At 37.8% G+C, this 13,351-nt stretch overlaps 2 protein-coding genes across 2 annotated transcripts in view; one reads left to right on the plus strand and one right to left on the minus strand.

Annotated features, from left to right (window-relative positions):
• Positions 1–3,327: 3,327 nt before the first annotated feature.
• Positions 3,328–10,161, minus strand: CGGBP1 (CGG triplet repeat binding protein 1). The gene is made up of 3 exons (XM_047722327.1): positions 10,006–10,161; positions 9,210–9,413; positions 3,328–7,009 (listed from the first exon to the last, which is right to left on the minus strand). The coding sequence occupies exon 3, from the start codon at positions 6,988–6,990 to the stop codon at positions 6,487–6,489; it is 504 nt and encodes a 167-aa protein (XP_047578283.1). The 5' UTR covers positions 6,991–7,009; positions 9,210–9,413; positions 10,006–10,161; the 3' UTR covers positions 3,328–6,486.
• A 99-nt stretch (positions 10,162–10,260) lies between these two features.
• The window catches only part of ZNF654 (zinc finger protein 654), an 81,557-nt gene continuing 78,466 nt past the window's right edge, over positions 10,261–13,351 (plus strand). Inside the window, exon 1 of the mRNA XM_047722275.1 lies at positions 10,261–10,698. Within this exon, the coding sequence (XP_047578231.1) occupies positions 10,510–10,698 (189 nt within the window). The 5' untranslated portion in view covers positions 10,261–10,509. The remainder of the gene's footprint in view (positions 10,699–13,351) is intronic.

The raw sequence follows: 13,351 nt of genomic DNA on the forward strand, positions 1-13,351 counted from the left end.
TTTAGCAGTGATTAAATTTATGTTTATTATAGGCATTATTGAAACACAGTGGAGTAATGTATACAACTTTTGTGAACAACTAGAAAATTTGGGCTATTTATAAAAGAAAAATACAGGGATATTAGAGTTGTAGCTTTGAAATTAACTCCCCCAGAACATACCTAGTAATGAATAACTTGGGAAAAAGAAAGATGACTTAACTTTGTAAATATGCAACAAAATTTTATGACAGTAAATTTTAAAGAATTGAACAAAAATAATATGTTTTAAAATATTTTTTCAATATTCTCATTAATAATGTAGATGAATCATGTGAAATTGCTATTCTTTTTTAAAAAAATATTTTATTTATTTATTCAACAGACAAGAGATCACAAGCAGGCAGAGAGGTAGGCAGAGAAAGAGAAAGGGAAGCAGGCTCCCCGCTGAGCAGAGAGCCTGACACACGGGGCTTGATCCCAGGACCCCCAGACCATGACCCCAGCCAAAGGCAGAGGCCTCAACCCACTGAGCCACCCAGGTGCCCATATTGCTATTCTTTAGAGTTGGATATAACTATTGTGTTTGCAGGCTTCAATAACAGTTCACTTCATGTTTCTACACACATGTACGTGTGTGACAAAGATAACTTTGCTTGTTGTAAGTCAGTCAATACACAAGGATGTACAAAAAGCAAATATTCTCTCTCACTGGGTTCAGTATCACCACGTCAGTAATCTTGGCATATGGTGGGTGCTGACCAATTCATATATAGTGCACTTCTACAGCAGTGTTTTTTTTCTCAAAAGTGAAAAAGTACACTTTATAATTCTTTTTACTTAGTTAATATTATAGATATCTCTTCTGATCCATACTTTTATATCACTTGAATAGCTCTGTAAATAGATATATCACAATTTTTTTCCCCTATTGCTGGACATTCATAGTATTTGCATTTGTTACTATTATAATATTAAAATGAACTTCCTTTTCATATATCTTTACATATCAGCTATTTGTTCCATAGGATATATTCATAAAAGAGGAATTTGCTAGATCAAAAAGAATTCCTTCAATTATTATTATCATTGAGTCGGTAAATGAGCAATGTAAGAAAAAATTCAGAGAGGAAAAACGAATATAAAAATAGTATCTTCCATTACACATTGATTCATATGATGCTTAAAAAGAAAAGTTTGGAGAATCTGTCATCTAATATACATACCAGCTGAAGGGACTGGATTATGATAATTATTTGTTAATATGTGGTTAGGTATACCTTTGAGTATCGATACTAGTATTCAATGGAGCTCTTGATCTCCCACACATATTGCATTAAAATGTGTGGCAGTTTTGTATTTTACAGGTATTTAAATTGGTTAATTCCATTGCTTAATAGATTTTAATCTGAAATATGTATTACATATTTTCAATTGTATGGATTGCAAAAACTACCAGATTTTCAAAGGATATGCAGACCATTTAGTCCACAAATTTTCAATTTTTACTGCTCTTCTTGTACAAAATAAGACTTTGAGAATCAAAACAAACCAGTGATAATGGTTTGGCCAACTAGTCTTATGACAAATGCTTAACGGAGCTGCTTAGAAAACAGAACAATGTGTCCCCCTCCACCCCATCACAGTGTTAATGACAATGAATTATGAAACTGTATTATCACTAGAATGTATGCTCCTTGAAGGCATAAATTTATTTTCTTTGATGTGTCCCCAGTAGTGAGGGTAGAATTAGGTATAGGATAGGGAGGGACTCAATTAAACTAGTTGATTGCATATTATGCAAATTAAACTAAGAACTTAAGGACATGGGCCTTTAAATGATCTGATTCCAACATTTAAATGAAGAGAGGTAAGAGACATTCACTGTACAGAGTATGCATATAAAACAATTGAAATCAAGTAACATATTGAGAAGTAGTCAGATGGAAATCATGCCCTGCATTATCAAATGCGTCAGATCACAAGTAGTCCTTTTCTACCATCTAGTTTTTAGCTTTCACAGGGCTAGGTTGGTTACTCCGATCCCAGGAGCATCTTTGCATCACGACATACTGTATTACAGGTACATAATACAACTCGACTTACACATAGACAGAAAAAAATAGGAACTGTTAAGAGACCCGGAGGAACATATATTCAATTTGTTTACACTTAATAAAAGTTTTGATGAGATTCTTTAGGAAAAGTAAAGATAGACCTTTGATGGTTTCTTTATTAAACTGTAAGCAGAAGTATTGACTGATTTTTTAAGGTCCTTTCTACTATTTTGATCCCAGGAATTATAGTTAAATACTTTATAAATTCATTAACTTTTTGTCAGACAGAAGTGAATACAAGTATGTGCCCTCAAAACTATATAAAACTACTAAAAGGCAAGACAATTTTCAACTTCTTTGCATTTTTTTCACCCCCAGTAGTGAATAAGTATATAGCAAATCTTTGAAAAACCCAATAAAACATACAAAGTACAAATTAGGCCCTGGTCTTTCATAAATATTTCTAGAAGTAGAAAATTAAAATGTTTCCAATTAAAAGCATTTATTAGGTCAATTTAACTATATCATCTGCGTAGTTTTTAAGGAAAAGAGCTATTTGTAGCCATAATGTGTATCTGATTTGACAAAATATATGCTTTTACATTGGCCATAAGGGCTAACAATCCTATAGAGATATAACTAGTAGAAAAATGAAACTCAATTAGTGAAATTCTATTGATATTTTGGAACTACAAAACATGTTACTTTAAAAATAAAATATAGGACGTTTGGCTGGCTCAGTTGGTAGAGCATGTGACTCTTGATCTTGGGGTCATGAGTTTGAGCCCCATGTTGGGTGCAGAGATTACATAATTAAAAAAAATACAAATGTTACTGACTCACAAAATGTACTTTCAAAAACTTTAAACAATTTCTTTTTGAAATTTATTTCTGAAAGTCACAGAGACAAAACTTTAAAAGTGACACATTTATACTAAGGATACATGCGTGAGCAAAAAAAAAAAAAGGTAAGCACGGGAATACAAAAATAAACATAGTAAAATTTTAATGAATACAGTGTTCTGGATACAAGTAGAATACCACTAGGTAAGAGTTCTATTTACCTTCGAAGTCTAGGATAGTATGGATTGAGATAAATGGTTTAGGGCAGCTACTTCACTATTCACAAGTTAATCAGTGCTGACCAGAAACTAAAGCAATTTAAGATTTTCAATGAAATTATAGGATGGATCTTCTATTTAACGAATATGTTTTAAGGTGATCAATACTCATTTAAAGGCAGTTGGGGCAAGTCAAACCACAGAGAGTCCTCACAAAGACTAAGCACCAAATGACGAAATGTTTGTGGCTTTCGTTTTGGGCCACTTTAAATTTTATTTTGTTTAAATGTGTTTTCCATTAACATTCACATACAAATTCTTTCAGGCAAAAGTTTTAACATGGAACTTTCTGCTTGGAGATCTTGCCAACTGTTACAATAGTTTTTAAGCAATGAATACTTCAGAACAATCCCAAGCCGATACTTCATTGGTTAACAATTGTAAGATGCAGAGCTTTTTCTTTAAAGTTTTCTGGTCCCCCAAAATTCAGTAGGGCCAAATGCATTAACTGGAAGTAGCATTTGTTTAAAAAAAAAAAAAAAGTCTTAAAGATGATAATGAATAAAATAACTATTTAGGCTCTCATACACAATCTTTCTAAATTTTCACCCTGTAAGAAATGATTATAATGTCCTTCAGGCTTGCTATATGCCCCACATTATTAAACAAAACAAAACAAAACAAGGAATTTAACATTTCAACAAGCTAGTTAACTATTTACTGTAAGCATATAGTGAAATTCTGGAAGACATACTACCATACTTCAAGAAAACACTATTAACAGGTAAGCATGTGTTGAAGAAGGCAGTTTATAAATGAAACATTACAAACCTTATGTTTATGCATACAACTTATAAAATAGAAAAAATTGCTATTTTTCCAATAGTATAGCATCACACTAACACTATATAGTTAAGATCGAAAGTTTCTGTACACACGTCCACTACAACTCCACAGCAGCATATGCCTTAGACATTTTCATTTTTTATCCAACATATGCCAACCATGGTTTCACGGATTTGTACCAGTTTGAGCAGGCTAAAACAATCATTCTGCCTTATCTATTTAACTATGAGACAAAGTTAACCAGTTTCAGGGAACAAAAAGTTTCATAATCAGTAAACAAACATATTAAACCTCCACTGAACAGGATGGAAATGCTTCTAAGGACATGATATAATCCTAACAGGAGGATGGATGATGCCCCTAGATAAAGTATATGTGGGAATAGTTAGGAGCCTGGAGAAATACATTAAGACATATGGGACCTAAATGATCATCAAATCAGTAATAACTACTAGAAACTCAAATGTGAATTATTGGCTTTTCTTGTGCAACATCATCCAGTTTACTGGTTAGGACTACTCAGATCTGTTCTGCCACTAGGTGTTCGCTGTTAGTGCAAATTAATAGTGAAATAGGGAGCAGTCTGAATCACATCGAATTTTGAAAAATTAGAATGATTGTATATCTAACCTTATTTTTGTATTCTGAAAAATGCTATAAAACTCAATTATTTTCCTAGCTTCGTAGATCTTCTACCATCTTAGATAATTCAAATTAAACATGGTTGCCTGCAAATTCTTTACTAGGGGAAGTAAAAGCAAAGTACATTTTGGTTATGTTTTGCTGCTGGTCTCATATATGTGCTTTAGCAATGACAGCACTACTCCAGGCATTTATTGTGCTACTTTACATAACTAAACATGAGGAAAAACTCGTAGTTCAAATTTTGACAAGCAATTTTTTTTTCTTTTTGGTGGCAGGCTTATTTTAAAATAAAAACAACAAAACCCACATAAAAATCTAAAAATCAGATGGGCATTTTAACAACCTGAACTAGGAACTTAGAAGTCTGTAAAAGAAAGAGACATGGGAAGCTGTTTCTAAAAAATATAACCTTTTCTTACTCACTTTGGCTTTTTTTTTTTTTTTTTAATTGAAGATTTGTGGTAAAATGACCTCAAAGAAAATTCCAAGTCACATAAGGGCATTCATGTCACTGCTTTGTAATAGAAATATATTTTATAAGTATTTTAAACTTGAATGTTTTCAAGGAATTTAAGATTCTTTTTTAAAGCTCTAGTCCACGTCTTCAGCTGTTTAGTTTTTAAAAATAGAATTTGGGTCTCCAATGGAGAGGACATAACTGGGCTAAGCTACTTTGATGACCTTACAGGACAGCGAGGTTCACACAGAGATCATTTCCTGAACATGGTTGACCTTTAACAGAACTGATTACTTCCTCACCCAAACAGTTATGCAGGACACTGCCAGATCTCCACTACAAAAATCTTGCCAGTCTTTCTAGACAATTGTTTACCATCCATGTTTAAAAACCTTGTACCACCAGAGGCAAAGCACATAAAAGTGAAAATAAGTAAACTTACTTCTAGTCTATTTACCTAAAGTCTTATAAATCATATGAAAAAATTAATGTATAGAAAGTAATTTCCTTATTATCTGATCTGTCAGCCAAAAAATAATTACTAGTTTTCTGTAAAAACAGGAAACTCAATCATAAAATGTCTGTTTAAATTAAAATGCCAATCTTGAAATCTTTTAACATCAAGACATTAAAAAAAAAAAAAAGCTTGCAAATTCAAGAGGATGCTTGAAAAGTTATGGTTCAAATTTGTTTATAGTAAGAGACTAAAATCATGTCACTGCAAAATTCCCCAGGGCTTTTGGCACTGACATTGGAAGTTTTTAGTCTTTTGGTCACTTGAAGCTGCTACTAAATACAATAACCCTTAAAAAAGGTGAAAAAAAGACAGTGAGGAGCTGAAGGAGAGATAGGTAACTACATCACATACACGCATAGTTTGAAATAAAGACAGTCATTTCTTCAAGGGATCTGAAGATATAAGAACAGTTTCCCACCATCCCTTCCTTTTTGAAGAGGATCCTCTAATCAGAAATAATTCCTTTAAGTTACTGTGAGTGGTGTTGCCTGGCAGCAGCTTCAATTTCCTAGGCTAGTGTTCAATCCAAGTAATTAAGTAATCTCACAAGGAATAATCATATATGGCAACAGGGTAAAAAAGCAGGGCAGTTCTTCCATGCACAAACATTTCAGGAGAAAAACCATCAATTTTAAAGATAACCATCAGGTTTCAGGTATCCTAGCACACTCTAAACCCTAAGTTTTGCTTTACACCATTGGTGACTAAAATTAACAAGTTTTGCAGTGAGGCTTTTTTTTCTTTTTTTTTTTTGTTTTTTGTTTTTTTTGTCTTTTGTTTTTTTTGCCTGCAACTATATACACATTGCAAAACTATTCTGCATCACATGATTTTAAATGAAATAAATATAAAAATGAACCACACAATCAATACATAACTTTAATACTCCACATTTATCTTGATCACAATGGTGGTAACCTCCTCGTCAACAATCTTGTGAGTTGAGGAGTTGATTCTCATTCTCATATCCATCAGGCAGATATGCTCTCCTCAGCTGGTCTGACTTAGGTATGGAGCCTCCATTCTTTACGTGGCGAGACAGGAAAGCACGGACTGCTGGGTGATCAGCCTTCTCAAGTGGGATGTTGGCTTCCAGGCACATTTTCACAAAGTCCTGGATAACACTGACTTTCTCTGTTTGCGCAGTACTGTTGCACTGAAGGGATGCAGTTAGGGGCCTCTGCTTCTTTCTTACATTCTGCTCTTCAAATTCTGCCTTCCTCTTGGTGTGAGTCTTTGACTTAAGGTGGTCACTAATGGCAGACTTGCGAACATGATTCAGAACCACATTGCAAGAAGTGCAGAAGAGTTTTCCTCCATCTTCGTGCAGCTCACCTCCAAACTCAGTGACTCGATCCAGGGGAGTCACATACAAAGCAGTCTTAGAACGGTTTCGGGCAGGTGGTGCTGTCACTACAAATCTTTCCATTCTGACTCTGAATAAGGTTCTTTCAAGACAAGAGAAACAAAAGTTAAGTGTTACAACAACAGTTCATTTGGGAAGTAATTAAAAACCAAACCAAACCAAACCAAACAGGTATAAACATTTCAAGACTTAAAGACATCAGAAAACTTAATTCAAATTTTGTTTGTCCATTAAGTCTTAACTTACCTGAAATATGTAAGGTACTAGGTATTAGTACCAGTAACTAGTTACTAGTAACAACTAGGTCCATTCCTTAAATTTGATGAAATTCAAATAAATTAGAACTATGAAAAATGAATTCCAACTAACTCCAATGTCACTCTCTTTTAGGAAAACCTAATCTGATGTCAATATTTAGGGTATTAATTATATTATTCTCATCACTTTAGATGTATATTGAAATTTAAAAGATTTTACCTTCACAGTTCTAGGGCAACTGATTTTAGGAACACAATTATACGCAACTGGGTACAAAATTAGTTCAAACAGGTGGGCCACTAAACTGGCCTAATTCTATATGAAGATCTGTTCTGAGAAGAAAAAAAGCAAAAACTGAAAAAGAACACAGACCAACTGCAATGAAAAGGCAGCAACAATGACATTAAATGTTAAAGCCAGGTATAGAGTTCAAAGTCAGTCATTTTTTTAATGTATGTATGCCTCCACTAAGTTTTCTAAAGCATGATAATCAACATATGCAAAGTGCTTTTTCTAACTTTTCCCCTTTTTTCCATCAAAGACTAATACATTTGTTAATTATTTATTTCATTTATTAACTAGCAAATTAGAACAAATCTAAGAAGTTAACACAGTGCCTAGTATATATGGTAGGTGCTCAATCACAATTTGTTGATGGAATAAGTAAATGATTATGTTTACTATTTTTCCAAGTATTTAACTCAGAAGCAGCTTAATAATTTCTCAATTTACCCTAATAACAAATTTCTATGATCTTTGCCAAAATCATGATGTTACATTACGGACACTGAAAACTTGAGATACTCAACAAATGTTGTCAGTGACAACCATTTGTTCTCTGGAGCTTTGCCTTTGGGCTAAGCTCTCACATTAGCATGTATATATGAATTAAAATGAATTTGATACAATTCAAGATGGAATGCTGTTCTCTATAAATACGTCAGAGAAAAATTCCTAAGTACATTCTCAACAACAATGCTTTAATAGTGTAATCAGCAATAATGGAGTATTCTCTCAACCCAAACTAGAGAATTCATAATTGGGTTATAGGAAATCTCTCTCAAAAGAACTCTAAATTGCCAATGTGTTAAGACACCTGTGGATGTAAACTCAGAGACAGATTTAATGTTTCACAGAAGTTCTGCAAAGTATGATAAAGTTTGGTTTTAATACATTTCAATTGTATTTTCTTTTCATTAACAAATTGTTCAGTGCTTGACTCTCATGTGCCAAATACTGTATTAGGCTATAGGTTTTCTTTTTTCTTTTTTTTTTTTTTTGAAGATTTTATTTATTTGACGGAGAGAGAGATCACAAGTAGGCAGAGAGGCAGGCAAAGAGAGAGAGAGGAGGAAGCAGGCTCCCTGCCAAGCAGAGAGCCCAATGCGGGACTCGATCCCAGGACCCTGACCTTAGCAAAGGCAGAGGCTTAACCCACTGAGCCACCCAGGCGCCCAGGCCATAGGTTTTCAACAGCAGACAAGACAGATATGATTCCTGCCCCCCAAATCGTCAGCAATGAATTAACACTACACATGCTTGTACTTTCACTCAATGGTACGAATTTTTTATTCCTACAGCAAAATCAGTCAAAATTATGATTATTTTGTTCTAAGCTGGTTATGCGAAACATTAAATATCTGTGCCCAGGAATACCTAAATCTTTCGATGTGAAAGTCATCTCTCTTTAAATATTTAGATTTCAAACTTTAAAACAATAAACATGTTCATTATTCTCTGAAGCATAAAATGCTCAATCATTTGTGCTACTGTGAAAGGCCTATACATTCCAATGTCCTGCAACTTTCAAAAATCTGTGTTACTGCAGAGGCAAATATCCACCCAGTAGAGGATGCTCGACTTTACAGAGACACGAGTAACAAAAGTGTTTTCAACAGAAGGTAAAAATATTTTAAACGAGGAAGTTAAAAAGTTAAGAGCAGGAATTAGTCACCAAAAACGAAGCAGCAAATTATTTACTAGATCGAAATAAACCTTAAAAGTTTTCAAGTTTAAGTGTTTACCCGATCAGTTTCCAGTTTTCTTCGTCTTGATACTCAGTAGTGAAGGGTCTCCAGCGCAAAACCAAAGACGCTTGAAATCCTGGCAATTTCGTTTGTTGAAACCCGGAGATGCCTTCAAATCAGTTTTTCAACAAGTGGTGATGGGGAAATAGTTTCTGGGCTTGCACCCTATTTTCCCTGCGGTGCCGGGAAGTCATGCCTTTACTGTAAAACATGAAAAACAAATGGAAAGAAAAAATGGGGGAGGGGGAGGGAACGATGGGTAGATCAAAAGACGAATAAGAACGACACAGCCACCACTGAGGTGTCTTTAAAACCGCTCCCTTTAGGTTAACTCCACACAACAAATCCGGATTCCGACGTTTACCTCAACACTCAACCCAGTCCTTTCTCAGTTGTCCGCCCCGCTTTGCACCTCTCGCGCGCCCCAGGCCCCAGGGTTCGGGAGGGGGAGGGAAAGGCGGGGCGCGGGACGTTCCCGGCGTCTAGACTCCCTCCTCAGCTCAGCACGCTGGCGCCCCACAACCCCTGCCCCGCTAGCTGGGCAGGGCCGAGACCCAGCTGCCGGCCGTGGGCCTGAGAACTCGACAGCAGAGTTGGCGGCAGTCTCAGGGGAGGCGGCGGCAGGCGCCTGGCGGAGGCGTCTGCTGTCAGGCTTCCCGTCTCCTCCCTCTTCCTCCCGCCGACAACGGCGCCCCGGCCCCGCCCCCGGCTCCCGCTTCAGGACGGAAGGCCCCGGGCCCAAAGCCCGCACCAACGGCCGGGCCCACCCTCGGCCTCCCTAGCTCCTCGGTACCGTAGGATCGGGGCCGCCGTTAGGGGAAGTGGACGAGACCCGGCCGAAAAGGAAAGGAGGAGGAAGAAAAAAAGGAGCAAGGGGGTGAGGGAGGAGGAAGACCCGTCGCCGCCGCCGCCGTCGTCGCCGTTGCCCGATCGAGCCCCGCGGCGGCCGCCGTGTCCCCCGCCGCGCCCCGTCCTCTTGCGCCGCCTACGGCAAGGCTCGTAGGCGGTCCCCAGCAACCGCCGAGCAGCATTGACCAACAGACCGCGAGTCTATCAAACAGACTGCTGGTTTGGCCAATGGGAGTGGGAGGGTGGGCATGTGTATGATTGGCGGCCAGACTTCTCCAATGAAAACTGGGGGCGTGGGTGGGCGGAGCCGGAAGTAGAGCCAGCCGAGAGGCCCCTGTCCGGCTGGGGCGGAGGGAAGGGGGAGGGAACTAGAGGAGGAGGAGGTTAGCCGAGGCAGCTACAGCGGCGGCGGCGTAGGGGCTGGTACGCGCTGGGCGGCGAGAGCCTCATGGCGGAGGAAGAGAGCGATCAAGAGGCCGAACGCCTCGGAGAAGAGCTCGTGGCCATTGTGGAGTCCCCGCCAGGCCCTGTTGGGTTTAGAGCTGCGGGCGACGGCAGAGGTGGCGCTGGCGGCGGCAGCTGCGGTGTCGGCGGCTTTGGGATCAGCAGTCGGGATTACTGCCGACGCTTCTGTCAGGTGAGGCTCCCGTCGGCCGCCCGGACTTGTCACCCGGGTCCTGGGCCTCCTTGCGTCTCCTACCCTTCTCGTTCTCGACTCAGGGCTGTGTCCGGTGTTCGCTCCCCCAGACCAACAAGGAGAGAGAGTGAAGCTCCCTTCCCCACCTATCCGGCTTGGGGTGGGGGGCAGGGAGCAGGACTGGGATGACCCGCGGGTTTAGGGTTGCTGAGAAAGTGAGAGTTTGTCAGGGGTAGAGGGACTAGAGGGAAGGAGGGTCAGCTGGCAGGAAGGCTGTGTACTGACATGCCTCCTCTGCTCCAAAACAGACCCCTATCTGCTCCGAGGGTCCCGCCCCTTCTAGGGTTTCCTACCCTGTTCCTTCTCACCTCATTTGGAATCTCTGGCAACATTTCCTGCCTTCCCTTCTCCGCCCCTTGCCCCCCGTATTCTCCCCTTTTTCGGAGATGGGTGGCATGCCATCTCTCTACCGCCCCCTCTCCTGTCATCGCCACCCCTCCCCCTCTCCTAGGGTCTCCTGTCATCCCCTCACGAGATCCCAGTGGGCCAGTTCTCCAGTCGGTGTAGGTGCTGACCAGTGTTACTTTTTGGGAGGTGGGGTTAAGGCTGTGTGGTTGTCATCTTACCTTGACTTACCTGGTTACCCGACACACGTACTCCCTTTTCTATAAACGACTGATAGAGAAAGTAGTTTTCCTAACTATTGCCGGGTTACCTCACCACCCCCTTCCATGTTTTTAAATTACAATGTATTTTATGTAGCCTGTAAAATACAGTGTCCGGACGGTGACGGTGAATCTATTTACTTGGTAATCTGCCACTACGATTTGATTATAGTAGAAGTGTTTGACCGTAATCAGATATTAGAGCAACAAAGTACTTGTCTAGGGGTAAAATTTGTGTAATTTACATTCACATCTACATGTATTTATAGTTTAAAAATTTCGTTCTCATTCACAACACTCTTGTTTTGCAAACTGTTTTGTAATTCTTTTTTTAACACTCCTTGAACACTCCATTCCTTTTTAAATTTGTTTGTTATCTTGGATGTAGAGGGTTCAAATCATGGCTCCACCACTTCCTAGTTTTGTTACCCTGTAACCTAAGTAACCTGCAAGTTACTTAATCATTTTGTGCCTTAGTTTCCTCTTCTGCCAAATAGGGTGAGTAATTAAATGAGTGAATATGTAAAGGATTTGAATCTTTTACATATTAATTGAATTTAGCTTCATTTCATTGTGGTAACAAGTAGGAATAAAGTTAACAAGAAGTGGGCATTGTGTTTGCTGAAATTTGATTTTATGCCTTTACAAGCATTGAAAGAAAAAGGACAGAGTTGACATTTTCAGGTAAGTTTTTAACATTTTAGCTTAAATAAAAATTTTTTTTGACTCCCTCCTCCCACATTGATAGATAAGTTGTTTTGAAGGTGGAAATTGCCTTCGTATAAAGTGTGTCGATTTTCTTTGGCATTGTTCTCTATTTAGAGCCTTTCTTGAAAAAAATTTTTTTTTTTGGGGGGGTATTGGCTTTCACTGGATTTAGAGATTCAGTGTCTTTACAGTATTTATTGCCTAACTGTATATTTTATATGTAGAAACCATGTTACAGGTAGACTTTATATCTATGGTATTTAATGAACCTAATGAAAATTAGGTTACATTTGATTTTTTTAATATATTCAATGGCAGAAAGTCTTTTCATTTTTTTCTGTTTTGCTTTTATATCATTAATGAGCAACTTGGTTTTGGTTACATTTAGCTTTGTTAATTTACTTGATCAGATAACTGTTAATTTCTGTAGAATTTGAAATTTTGAGGGCCAGACATTTTTGTAAAACTTTTAACTACTCTTCTATATCTTGAAATCAGTTTTAAGAACAAATTAGTAAATTTAGCCTGTGAAATATAACATCTGAACAATGACAGTAAATTATTTTAAGAACAAATGAAGTTGATGGTTCTATAAAACTCCACTACCTCCTACATATCCAAGAAAATAAACTAAACAGGAAATACTTAACAAACTTTTATTTTATATTGCTAAGTTATGAGTTAAGTTATATTGGCATACTTTCATGTTACCGACTTTTACCTGAAACCTCATTACATATTTTATAGTACTCCAGATTACCAGTAGATCTGTTCTTAGGGTTCCTGTCCTAGTTCCACCTTGCAGGTGAGCTTTGTGAAATTCTTTTTTGTATTAAAACTTTAAGATGGAATAAAGGATTATCTGTATTAAGTTGAATTTTATCTGTTGATTAATATGATCCTAGTATAGTAGTTCTGTTTTATTTGCCAGTAAGAGAAGCAGTGGATCATATAACTAATTCCCAAAGATTGTTTCTTTTTAAGCATTTGGTTTCCTAATGTTTACTAAGAATAATATTAAGTAACATATATTCATTAGTAAATTACTTAATCATGGGTAATCTATGAAATGGATAATATACACTTGGGTGGGTGACAGTTAACTAAATACATGAATTATACACAGAGCCTTGTGGTGTTGAGAAGAAAGGCTCCAATTTATCTTCCTTTCAGAGAGAAATATGAATCAAAATGTCTTGGCAGTTAGTTGTGTGGGTGAAGGGAGAGAGGAAGGAAGACTTAAAAAGAGAGCTTCTTGTGTCTTTTACCACAAGGAGAAG

The sequence above is a fragment of the Lutra lutra genome, chromosome 1 (assembly GCF_902655055.1).
Source record: "Lutra lutra chromosome 1, mLutLut1.2, whole genome shotgun sequence".
Taxonomy (NCBI): domain Eukaryota; kingdom Metazoa; phylum Chordata; class Mammalia; order Carnivora; family Mustelidae; genus Lutra; species Lutra lutra.

Bases quoted from the DNA above. Each gene is read 5' to 3' on its own strand.
- CGGBP1 (XM_047722327.1), bottom strand. From the start codon at position 6,990: ATGGAAAGATTTGTAGTGACAGCACCACCTGCCCGAAACCGTTCTAAG.